General features: G+C 47.2%; 1 protein-coding gene across 1 annotated transcript in view; it reads left to right on the forward strand.

The window, feature by feature from the left end:
• The first annotated feature begins 6041 nt into the window (after positions 1 to 6041).
• Positions 6042 to 12999, forward strand: part of LOC111955567 (zinc finger protein ZFPM2) — a 95239-nt gene continuing 88281 nt past the window's right edge. The window contains exon 1 of the mRNA XM_023975776.1: positions 6042 to 6340. Within this exon, the coding sequence (XP_023831544.1) occupies positions 6301 to 6340 (40 nt within the window). The 5' untranslated portion in view covers positions 6042 to 6300. The remainder of the gene's footprint in view (positions 6341 to 12999) is intronic.

Here is a 12999-nt window from a genome sequence, read left to right on the forward strand (position 1 = left end):
GCTGGTGCATAGTTCTTCTTTGTGGAGAAGAAGGACAAAACCATGCGCCCGTGCATCGGCCTCAATGACATCACGGTGAAGAACTGCTACATGCTACCATTCATCGCCTCTGCCTTCGKGACACTCCAGGGGGCCACCGTTTTCTCCAAGTTGGACCTGCAGAACTCCTACCATCTGGTGCGGATACGGGAAAGGGACGAGTGGAAGACTGCCCTCAACACGGCCCGCAGCCACTACGAATACCTGGTCATGCCATTTGGATTTACCAACGCCCCAGCTGTGTTCCAGGCCCTGGTTAATGACGTTCTCCGTGACATGTTGAACCGATTCATTTTCGTATACCTTGATGACATCCTCATTTTCTCCCACTCAGCCCAAGAACATGTCCTCCACATCCTCCAGCGCCTCCTGGAGAACCAGCTTTTTGTGAAAGCGGAGAAATGCGAATTCCATCACTCCACCATCACCTTCCTTGGTTACATCATTGCTGCAGGGAATGTACAGATGGATCCTGGGAAGGTGAGAGCGGTAGTGGATTGGCCCCAGCCTACGTCCAGAGTGCAGCAGCAACGTTTCCTGGGATCTTCCAACTTCTATTGCCGCTTTATCCGGGGTTACAGCGCCCTGGCACTCACTTATCCCAAGGTTCCATTCACATGGTCCCCAGTTGCTGACCGGGCGATCCGGGACCTCAAGCACTGCTTCACCACTGCCCCCATATTGGTTCATCCTGACCCTTCTCTTCAATTCGTGGTGGAGGCCGATGCTTCGAATGTCGGAGTGGGGGCTGTCCTGTCCCAGCGTTCTGCCCTGGACCTCAAGTTACATCCCTGCGCCTTCTCCCATCGCCTCAACATCACAGAGCGGAACTACAATCGTGAGCTTCTCGCTGTGAAGATGGTGCTGGAGGTGTGGAGACACTGGTTGGAGGGGGTGGAACATCCATTCATTGTGTGGACGAACCACAAGAACCTGGAATATCTCCGGTTCACCAAGTGTCTCAATTCCAGGCAAGCTAGGTGGGCCCTGCTTTTCACCCGGTGTAACTTCTCCCTCTCCTACCGACAAGAAATCCAAGAACATCAAGCCGGATGCGCTGTCACGCCGCTATAGCCCTGCTGCTATACCTTTGGACCCCGAGACCATCCCTCCCACCCCGTGTCTGGCGACGGCACTTAACTGGGGAACAGGGAAGCAGGTTTGGGGGGGGCCCAGATAACCGGATGTTTGTGCCTGATGCTGTCTGCCCCTCGGTCCTGYAGGGGCCCACTCCTCCAGGCTTGCCTGCCACCCGGGCTCCCGTTGGACCCTGGCATTTGTGCCCGGATGTCTCAGCGTTCGTTGCCGCCTGCACGGTCTGTGAGCAGAACAAGACTCCTCGGCAAGCTTCGGCTGATCTTCTTTAACCACTGCCTGTCCCTCACCGTCCCTGGTCTCACATATCCCTGGACTTCGTCACGTTTCTTCCCCTGTCTGATGGCAACACCGCCATCCTGACAGTAGTGGACCGGTTTCCTCTCCCCAAGCTACCCTCTGCCAAAGAGACGGCCCAGCTCTGTGTGCAGCATGTCTTCTGGATCCATGGACTCCCGGTGGAGATGGTCTCCGACCGGGGCCCTCAGTTCTCATCCCGGAACTGGAAGGCGTACTGCATGCTCATTGGGTCGTCGGCCAGCCTGTCCTCCGGGTTCCTCCCGCAGTCCAACGGCCAGTCGGAGTGAGCCAATCAAGACCTGGAGACGTCTCTTCGCTGCCTTGTCTCCGCCAACCCCACCACCTGGAGCCAGCAACTCATGTGGGTTGAATACACCAGCAACACCCTCCCCTGCTCTGCCACTGGGCTCTCGCCTTTCGTGTGTTCCCCGGGGTATCCGCCCCCGCTCTTCCCGGAGCAAGAYGGAGAGGTCGACATATCCTCGGCCCAGATGTTTGTCCGCCGCTGTTGCCGTACCTGGAAGAGAGACCGGATGGCTCTTCTCAAAACCACCTCCAGGTATCGATGACAAGCGGACTACCACAGTACACTGGCTCCCCAGTATTGTCTCTGGCAGAGAGTATGGCTGTCCACTTGTGACCTGTCCCGCAAACTTTCACACCCGCTTTATTGGCCCTTTCCCCACCTCAAAGACATTTAGCCCCTCTGCTGTTCGTCTTCTGTTGTCCCATACCCTCCGTATTCATCCCACTTTTCATGTGTCTAGGATTAAACCTATGTCTCAACCTAAACCCATCTCATCAACGGCCAACCGGCGTACACTGTGAGGCGCTTCCTGAAGGTTCGACCGGAGGGCAGTGGATTCCAGTATCTGGTTGACTGGGAGGGTTATGGCCTGGAGGAGAGGTGCCGGGTCCCCGCTAGGGACACCCTGGACTCAGGCCTCAACGCTGAGTTCCAACACCAGCAACCAGGTATGCACACAGGTAGGACGCCAGGTGGCGCCCCTAGAGAGCGGGGTACTGTCACCTGTGTTTGTGCTTGTCTCCACCCCCGTCCAGCTGTCACCCATCTTCCTCATTATCCCCAGTGTATTTATACCTGTGTTCTCTGTTTGTCTGTTGCCAGTTCGTCATGTCTTGTCAGGTCTTACCAGCATGTTTTTCCCATTTCCCTGCTTTCTCAAATTCTGTTTCCTAGTTTCCCCGGTTTTGACCATTCTACCAACCCTGACCCCGAGCCTCAAATCAAAGATTTTTTTTAAATTGTATTAGTCACATGAGCCGAATACAGTGAAATGCTTACATATAAGCCCCTAACCAACAATGAAGTAAAAAAAAATATGGATAGGAATAAGAAAAAAAATAACTGGTAATTAAAGAGCAGCAGTAAAATAACAATAGCGAGACTATATACAGGCGGGTACCGGTACAGAGTCAATGTGTGGGGGCACCGGTTAGTTGAGGTAATATGTACATGTAGATAGGGTTATTAAAGTGACTATGCATAGATGACAACAACAGAGAGTAGCCGTGGTGTAAGGGGGGGCAATGCAAATAGTCTGGGTTGACATTTGATTAGGTGTTCAGGAGTCTTATGGCTTGGGGTAGAAGCTGTTTAGAAGCCTTTTGGACCTAGACTTGGCTCTCCGGTATCGCTTGCCGTGGTGGTAGCAGAGAAAACAGTTGATGACTAGAGTGGCTGGAGTCTTTGACAATTTTTAGGTCCTTCCTCTGACACCGCCTGGATTAGAGATCCTGGATGGCAGGAAGCTTGGCCCCAGTGATGTACTGGGCCGTATGCACTACCCTCTGTAGTGCCTTGCGTTCGGAGGACGAGCAGTTGCCATACCAGGCAGTGATGCAACCAGTCAGGATGCTTTTGATGGTGCAGCTGTAGAACCTTTTGAGGATCTGAAGACCCATGCCAAATCTTTTCAGTCTCCTGAGGGTTAATAGGTTTTGTTGTGCCCTCTTCACAACTGTRTTGGTGTGCTTGGACCATATTTGTTTGTTGGTGATGTGGACACCAAGGAACTTAAAGCTCTCAARCTGCTCCACTGCAGCCCCGTCAATGAGAATGAGGGCGTGCTCGGTCCTCTTTTTCCTGTAGTCCACAATCATCTCCTTTGTCTTGATCACGTTGAGGGAGAGGTTTTTGTTCTGGCACCACATGGCCAGGTTTCTGACCTCCTCCCTATAGGATGTCTCGTCATTATCAGTGATCAGGCCTACCACTGTTGGGTTTTGTTTGCACATTACTTTGTGCTATTGCCTTTATTAAGGTGCGTTGTTCACTTATCTCTGCTCTCCTGCGCTTGACTTCACGCACCAGCTACACCCACCGCCTGACAGAATCACGCAACTCGTCATGGAGTCAGCAGGAGCAGGTACCCTTGTTATTGGGGTCGAGGAGCGCGTCCAGGAGCAAGCGGCGATGCTCCATCATCTCGGCACCAGCATGGATCGCGTCCTAAAGACTATGGATCGCTGGGAGAGAAAGGGAGGTCCTCCAGCGCCTCCGCCAGAGCAACCAAGGTCTCCACTACTCGCCCCRCTTTCACCCGGTCCCACTGGTATTCGTCTGGCTCTCCCTAGGGAGTATGATGGGACGGTTGCACAATGTCAGGGCTTCCAATTACAACTGGATCTCTAACTAGCAACCGTCCACCCGGCGCCTTCGGACCGAGAGAGGGTGTCCTCCCTCTCAGGGAGAGCCCTGGAGTGGGCCAATGCCGTGTGGGAGGAAGGAGATGCGGCGCTGGACCACTTCAAAGATTTCACCCACAGTCTTCGACCACCCGCCTGAGGATAGAGAGGCGGGTGAACGTCCCATACATCTGAGGCAGGGGACGAGGAGCGCCCAGGATTTCGCTCTGGACTTCCGGACCCTGGCCGCTGGCGTGGAATGGAACGACAGGTCCCTGATCGACCACTATCGTTGCAGTTTGCACGAGGACGTGCGTCGGGAGTTGGCCTGCAGGGACACCACCCTCACTTTCGATCAGCTGGTGGACCTGTCCATTCGGTTGGATAACCTGCTGGCTACCCGCGGACGTCCAGATCAGGGGCTGTCTGTTCCATCCCCCAGTYCCACCGCTCTGACGCCTATGGAGCTGGGAGGTGCTGCGCTTAGGGAGACCGGAGGAGGTTCCGTTTCAGGCACCATCTGTGGCCGCAGAGGGCACACTAACGGTCGGTGTTGGGGAGGTTCCTCTGGGAGTCGAGGCAGCAGGCAGGGCACTCTCGCGTCACCCCAGGTGAGCCGGCACCATGCTCACCCAGAGCTCTCTGTTGCCCACATGATTTTGAACATTACTTTTCCTGAGTTTTCCCCGCATTCCCAGCATAAGGTGCTCGTCGATTCAAGCGCAGCTGGGAATTTCATGGCTGATACCGGTGGACGACCGGTGGACGACTGGTTCAGGCGTGCGGAGGAAACATGGGACGCAGCCCATGTTCACCTTCAGCGCACCGCGCTGCGTCAGAAAGTTGGCGCAGACCGTCACCGCAGCGAGGCCCCGGTGTTCGCACCGGGGGACCGGGTCTGGCTCTCGACCCTAAACCTGCCCCTCCGCCTGCCCTGCCGGACGCTGGGTCCGCGGTTTGTGGGGCCATTTAAAGTCCTGAGGAGAGTGAACGAGGTATGTTACAGTTTACAGCTTGATTACGACATTAACCCCTCATTCCATGTGTCTCTCCTCAGGCCGGTGGTGGCTGGCCCGCTCCAGGAGTCTGAGGTGCGGGAGGTTCCTCCGCCCCCTCTGGACATCGAGGGGGCCCCGGCGTACTCCGTTCGTTCCATACTGGATTTGAGACGTCGGGCGAGGGGCCTTCAGTACCTCGTGGACTGGGAGGGGTATGGTCCGCAGGAGAGATGCTGGGTTCCCGGTGGAGGACGTGTTAGACCCTTCAATGCTGCGGGAGTTCCACCGTCTACGTTCGGATCGCCCTGCGCCTCACCCTCCGGGTCATCCCCGAGGTCGGTGTCGGCGCGCTGCTGGAGCCGTGCGTCAATGGGGGGGGGGGGGGGGTACTGTCACGACTTCTACTGAAGTCGCTGCCTCTCCTTGTTCGGGCGGTGTTCGGCGGTCGACGTCACCGGTCTTCTAGCCATCGCTGATCCGTTTTTCATTTTCCATTTGTGTTGTCTTGTTTTCCAACACACCTGGTTTCATTTTCCTCATTATGTGTTGTGTATTTAGCCCTCTGTTTCCCCCATGTCTTTGTACGTGATTGTTTATTGTTAGGTCGGTACGTTTCCGGCTGGTTTATTCCCGGGTGCTGCCTTACTCAAGAAAACAGAAAAAGAGACGATGTTTGTATGCGGCTATATTAACTCAATTATATATATTTAATGTTTGCCAACTGATATGTGACACATAATAATGCAAAAATAACATGCAAACAGTCAAGCCCAAAAAAACAGGCAAGCCCGGCTTTATTAACTCAATGATATATATATATATTTCTTTCCCGTTTTTTGCTAATAATGTGGGGCTCAAAACAGGTGGCTGCCGTGAATGAAGGGGCCCCACTGGTCCTGGGAGTACTGCGCCTACAGCAATGGAACACCGGGAGTCACACACCTCATTCTGAAACAAAAACGCGATCCTCTGTCAACGTCTCGCTTCAGTTCACGCGCACATCAGAGAACTACAGCTCTCTCAAAGGACTAGGTACGAGCGCGAGAGACGAGAGAAGCTAAATACACCACGGGTGCTCGAGTCTTTTCATGTCAGTTACATGTAGCCTACTGTTCAATACCTATATAGTGGTTAGCGTTTGGATGAATCAAAAGGCAAATTTGAGAAAATAATAGAAGGAATCAAGTGAGCAGCTCTCAGCTCTGAGCACTGAGCAGGCATGTCCCGAAGGAAGCAGAGCAATCCAAGGCAATTTAAATGTAAGTTTCTATTTCTCTATCTTTTGTGTTGCTTTATTAAAAAACATATTGAAAAAACATATTGTATTATCTTCAACATATAGAATGTATTTCACAATAGAGAGTGAGAGACACCATTACGATCAACTTTTGATTCGTAAATATTTCAGCAGCCTAGGCATGTCCCGAAGGAAGCAAAGCAATCCAAGGCAATTTAAACGTAAATGACTTATTATCTGTCTTTTGTGTTGCTTTCTTAAAACACAGAAAACACAGGCTACTGAAATATTTACGAATTAAAAGTTGATTGTAATAAGGTCTCTGTCTCTCTATTGTGAAATATATTCTACGTGTTGAAAAAATACAGCATGTGTGGAAATATGCAAGCGTATTTGTAAGAAATCATCATCATTATAGCAGTAGGCCTATATACTGTATAATGAATGGTCACAATCATTTGTAAATAGTTGTATACAAAATGTTCTGGAGTTTTGTGAAATGTGGTAATTCTTGCAACTGTTATTTTTGAGCTAGTGCAGCCTACCTTTTTTGTTGTGGCTCTTTTCATACTATTTCATAGAAGTGTATGATTTAATACAATGTATTCATGTTCCATCAGCAGTCATGTGAAATCCTTAGATTATGAACTGTAACTCAGTCAAATCTTGTTGCATTTACATTTTTGTTCCGTGTATTTTTAACTACTAAAAGTCACTGCATTAAATGTAATTTTTCCGTGTGCTGGTGGGAAGATTTGTATAGTCATTTATCATTGATTCGGGGTCATATCACCCAACACATTCTGATGACCTGTCCTAAACCTTTGGCCTCATATGGCATTTGTTTACACATTGTTTACATGTTTCTAAATATATATGTATATTTCATCATGGCTATGTCCGTGGCTGTTTATGATATATGTTATGTCATTGTTATGACAGTGTTATGCAACCCTTATTACCGAGGGTTCAAGTGAAGTGTTTACCTTGTATATAATGCAGTCTGTTCTGCTCACCTTATGTCATTGGACTGCCTCGGTGTTATCAGAGTAACAACTCTAGTGTGTTTAAATCATTTAACTATTTCAACCCTTCTAACTTACATTAGGTCAACGCACATGACCTGTATGTACTTTAATACAGTGTGTACTGTAATACGGTGTGTACGTCTCACCCCCTATCATTGGGTTATACGTCAAAGTAAAAACTCAAGTATGGTTGGGGGAATGTGATGAGCCTGAGAGCCAGCCCATCAGCACAGACAGTTATAGCAGAGGACAAAAAGGTTGTTAAAGGGTGAGAAGGATTTTTCTGCTCCCCCTTCAATGGAACGCATTGCCCCTGCCTGTTATCTGGCCATGCGATTCACAGTGAGCAGAGTATTTTAATATTTAGCTTATTCCATTCTCTGGGGTGCCCTCTGCAGAGCAGATAAAAAGAGGAGGTCTGAAAGAGCTCCATTAATTTGCCCCGATGACTGAGGTGATAAGGGGAGATAATGGAGGAGATAAGCTGTAGAAGATATACCATCAGACACCCCATTATTACCATTAGAATTCCAGCCTGGCAGTCTGCAGTTTCCTGATAATCCCCCCCCCCTCCCCCCCACTGGATGATAAGACAAAAAATAGTCACTCTGTCCACACTCCCTAGGCCCTTCATTATTCCACCTCCAGGATATTCTGATAATATGGTGATATATATATTATGTCTTTTTTCCCCCGCCTCAACTTTTGTGCCCTTTTGATATTAGTATAATTATTTCTCTATTTTTCCATCACACAGAGATATAACAAAGGCATTTCTTTCTGGAAATCTTTCACGTTGGTTTTTCCACCTTCTTTCATCTCGCCCCCCCCCCAAAAAAATACAGAGCTTTTATTGTAATAAGAGTTAGATCCCAAAACCAGATAGAGGAAAAGGAGGTGTTGTATGGAAAAACATATATCAATGGTATCAGCCAAATCTAACCAGCCCAAGCTGGTAGCAGCTGTTGTTCTCTGCCTTATCACCTCCAAGCCAATATGCCAATAAATATTGTTCAGATTGGGCTGGCCAAAGTTATGACAGGGGGATTAAAATAATGTRCAGTGCTTTGCAGATTGYGCTAGGCTGGGTATGTGTGATATGTGGTCGTGCTTCGAAACCTCCACAGTGTCCGCACACCACCATGCCTCTTCCACACACAGCCTATCTGCTCCTTCAGAGGTAGTGTACTGTAAATATCCATGTTTCAATGGGCACCTGTCCGGACTCTTTCTGCTAGTGTGCACACTGTGACGCACGGCTGTCCAACCCTGTTCCTGGAGAGCCACCCTCCTCTAAGTTTTCATTTCAACCCCAGTTGTAGCCAATTTAATTTGAGGTATAATCAACAGTAAAATACTCTGAAAATACTCTGAAAAGCGTGTTTGTCCAATACTCTTAACCACACTGTACAACTTTAAGAAGTACCGTATTAATTATTTACATAAAATTGCCATATATGGCAATGCACTCTGGGTGATTTGAAGCGTAAACAGTCAATTATACCGTCAATTCCAAAGAAATCTTGGTTTAACAGTACATTACTGTAACTGTACAGCATTGTGGGATTGGAAACTTGCAACCTTTTCAAACAATTAGGATTGATAGGATTGAGGGACGTCAAGGTCTGAAGTGAACCAACCAAACGAAGTGTGTAAAACGTTTACTGTATAGGATTTACCTAAATAAATTACACCAAACATTACACTGTGATAAAAACAGTGATTTAAACGGTCCATTTTTACATTAATCAACAATAAAATACCGTGAAGCATTATACTGCAACATACTGTAAATGATGGTGCATTGTCAAAACATTTTGTGGGCAGGGAAAGAATTGCTGTATTTCGAATGATACTGTAATTCCACCCCACAGAATACAGTAGCATAACGTATCTTTGGAGCGCTAAAAACCTTTTGACCACTAATGAGTGCACGGTGATGTTGTTTCAGGCTCATTAACGTATTTTGCGGTTTGCCTTGTAAGAGGCTATATTTGTTGCACCTGTGAGTGAGAACGCTGTACCAATTTAACTCCTATGTGGTTATAGTGACCCACCTGTTTTGAGACCCCACTTTTTGTGCCTGATTTGCATGTTATTTTGGCATTAAAACGTGTCATATCAGTTTGCAAACAATGTAAAAAATTATATATATATCATTGAGTTAATAAAGCCGCGTACAAACATGGTCTCTTTTTTGTTTTCTTGAGTAAGGCAGGTCACTTTCCTATTGACTTGGTCAATAAGAAAGTGATCAGATGAAGCAGATGCTAAGCTACAGGACTGCTTTGCTAGCACAAACTGGATTATGTTCCGAGGATTCTTCCGATGGCATTGAGGAGTACACCACATCACTGGCTTCATCAATAAGTGCATTGATGACGTCATCCCCATAGTGACCGTACGTACATATCCCAACCAGAAGCCATAGATTACAGGCAACATCTGCACTGAGCTAAAGGCTAGAGCTGCCGCTTTCAAGGAGCGGGACTCTAACCCGGAAGCTTATGAGAAATCCCTCTATGCCCTCCGACGAACCATCAAACAGGCAAAGCATCAATACAAGACTAAGCTTGAATCGTACTACACCGGCTCCGACGCTCGTCGGATGTGGCAGGGCACTAAACTATTACAGACTACAAAGGGAAGCACAGCCGAGAGCTGCCCAGTGACACAAGCCTACCAGACGAGCTAAATAACTTCTATGCTCGCTTCGAAGCAAGTAACACTGAAACATGAAACATGCAAATGCTTTGTCCTATATATATATTTTTTTTTTTATCCCCCGTCCAGCCCCCGTCCCCGCAAGAGGCCTTTTACAGTAGGTGTACAGTAGGTGTACTGTAAAAGGAAATACATAATTTTGCTAGCCACTGAGTTGCCTGTAAGTTACTGCCAAATTCACGGCAACCCCTTTACAGTGTATAGTAGTTCCAGGTGATCAGAATTTGAATAAACAATAGGAAATGTATGTTCTAAATATTCTAATATGAATTATAAAAGTCTGACTTTGTTGTTGTTATATGTCAATTTGATAGTGTGGCTCTCAGTCAGTGAAGAATTAATAATTCCCAGATCAATGCGACATGAAGAGGGGTGACTGCATGCCAGCGTCTCTCTCTCCATCCCCAGCATCTGTGCACTCTGCTAATTAGGTACACAGTGTTGTGGTCCATTGGTCTACAAAGAGGCGGCAGGTAGCCTAGCGGTTAAGAGCGTTCGGCCAGTATCCAAAAGTTTCCCGGTTTGAATTCCAGGTCGTACTAGGTGAAAAATCTGTCAATGTGCCTTTGAGCAAGGCACTCAACCCTAATTGGGTAAGAGCGATTGACACATGTACAGTAGTTGGGACCTGACTAAGAGGAGTTGATGTTCCTTTCTCTTCCCCTCTACAATATTAGAAAACAATACTCCGCATCGTTTCACGTTGATGATGGATATCACTGCGACCAAGATGGCACAGGGATGAAAGYAGTGTTGTCAGGTGATCCTCTCTGTTAGCTAGCGGAACACTGAGCGGTCTGGCCAAGTCAGACCCTGTGGGAGGTTATATGGAAGGTGTTGATGACTGCTTTCTTTGTTAAATGAGGGGGGGTTGACAACTACTACCTCGGATGAATGAAAGGTGTTGATTTGTTACAGTGCTTCCCTTTTGGGGTAGATTTACTGTGGTGTACATTTGGGGCTATTGTGTTGAGAGGCTGGTAAGAAAGTGTTGGAGTTGATGAGAGTGAATGAATGAATAGTATGGACTGTTTGGGCAAGTTTCCGTTGTGCCTCAATATGCAGAGAAAATGTGCATTAATTAAAGAATAGAATCTGTCTTCAATTAACCACACTGGAAAAACTTTGAATGTTTGTTTTGTGATGGAAGAATGAGGTACAAACTGGTGTGAACGGCTTATTCCAGAATTGCCACAATCATCACAATCCATTGAAATTGGCCTTGTTCTTTTCTGATAGAATCAATGTAAAAAAAAAAGCAAGACTTTATCACTTATGTTCCAGTGTTTGTAGATTTGCTATTAGTGATGTCCAGCAAGCCCGCGTCAACAAAATCCCTTTTATTTTCAGGTTGACCTTCAGTTAGCTTGTAGGGATCAATGCTCGTGTTAGTCAGCCGTCATTATCAGTTACACGATCTCCCTTCTGTTTGTTGTTGTTGAATAACATCGATACCAATATCTAGTCTGCTCATGGTAGAACACGGAATGCGAGTTGTGAAGAAGAAAAAAACTTTGCAGGATTGAATTCTTTCATTGATTCGTTTTTCTGCACAGAGGGAGGTGGATCTTCCTCAAAGTATGGCAGGATAATCACAGTGTGTTCTAATTGTATTGGAAATGTAAAGGATTTGATTCAGAGAAGAAGGAAGTTTATTTTTGTTTCTGTAATTCGCTTAATTTAATTCATTGTCGTAATTTGAATGATCAGTGAACTTCAGAAAGGATTTGACTGTAGAGACAGAGAGACAGAGCGAGAGCGACGCAGAGAAGGCCTAACCCTACTCTACTGGAGTCTGACATCAAATGTCTACTGTTTGCTGATGATCTGGTGCTTCTGTCCCCAACCAAGGAGGGCCTACAGCAACACCTAGATCTTCTGCACAGATTCTGTCAGACCTGGGCCCTGACAGTAAATCTCAGTAAGACAAAAATAATGGTGTTCCAAAGAAGGTCCAGTTGCCAGGACCACAAATACAAATTCCATCTAGACACCGTTGCCCCCCCCCCCAAAAGAAGGTAACTTCCACGATCTGAGAGACAACGCAAGAAGGGCCTTCTACGCCATCAAAAGGAACATAAAATTCGATATACTAAGTAGGATCTGGCAAAAAATACTTGAATCATTAATAGAACCCATTGCCCTTTATGGATGCGATGTCTGGGATCCGCTCACCAACCAAGAATTCACAAAATGGGACAAACACCAAATTAATACTCTGCATGCAGAATTCTGCAAAAATATCCCCTGAGTACAACGTAAAACAGCAAATAATGCAGGCAGAGCAGAATTAGACCGATACCCGCTAATTATCAAAACCCAGAAAAGAGCCGTTAAATTCTACACCCACCTAAAAGGAAGCGATTCCCAAACCTTCGATAACAAAGCCATCACCTACAGAGAGATGAACCTAAGCAAATTGGTCCTGGGGCTCTGTTCACAAACAGACCCCAGAGATCCCCAGGACAACAACTCAATTAGAACCAACCAAATCATGAGAAAACAAAAAGATCATTACTTGACATATTGGAAAGAGTTAACAAAAAAACGGAGAAAACTAGAATGCTGATTGGCCCTAAACAGAGAGTACACAGTGACAGAATACCTGACCAGTATGACTGACCCAAGCTGCTGCTCCAGTTTCAACTGTTCTGCCTGCGGCTATGGAACCCTGACCTGTTCATCGGACGTGCTACCTGTCCCAGACATGCTGTTTTCAACTCTCTAGAGACCGCAGGAACGGTAGAGATACTCTTAATGATCGGCTATGAAAAGCCAACTGACATTTACTCCTGAGGTGCTGACTTGCTGCACCCTCGACAACTACGGTGATTATTATTATTTGACCATGCTGGTCATTTATGAACATTTGAACATCTTGGCAATGTTCTGTTATAATCTCCACCCGGCACAGCCAGAAGAGGACTGG

The sequence above is a fragment of the Salvelinus sp. IW2-2015 genome, linkage group LG31 (genome assembly GCF_002910315.2).
Source record: "Salvelinus sp. IW2-2015 linkage group LG31, ASM291031v2, whole genome shotgun sequence".
Lineage (NCBI taxonomy): Eukaryota > Metazoa > Chordata > Actinopteri > Salmoniformes > Salmonidae > Salvelinus > Salvelinus sp. IW2-2015.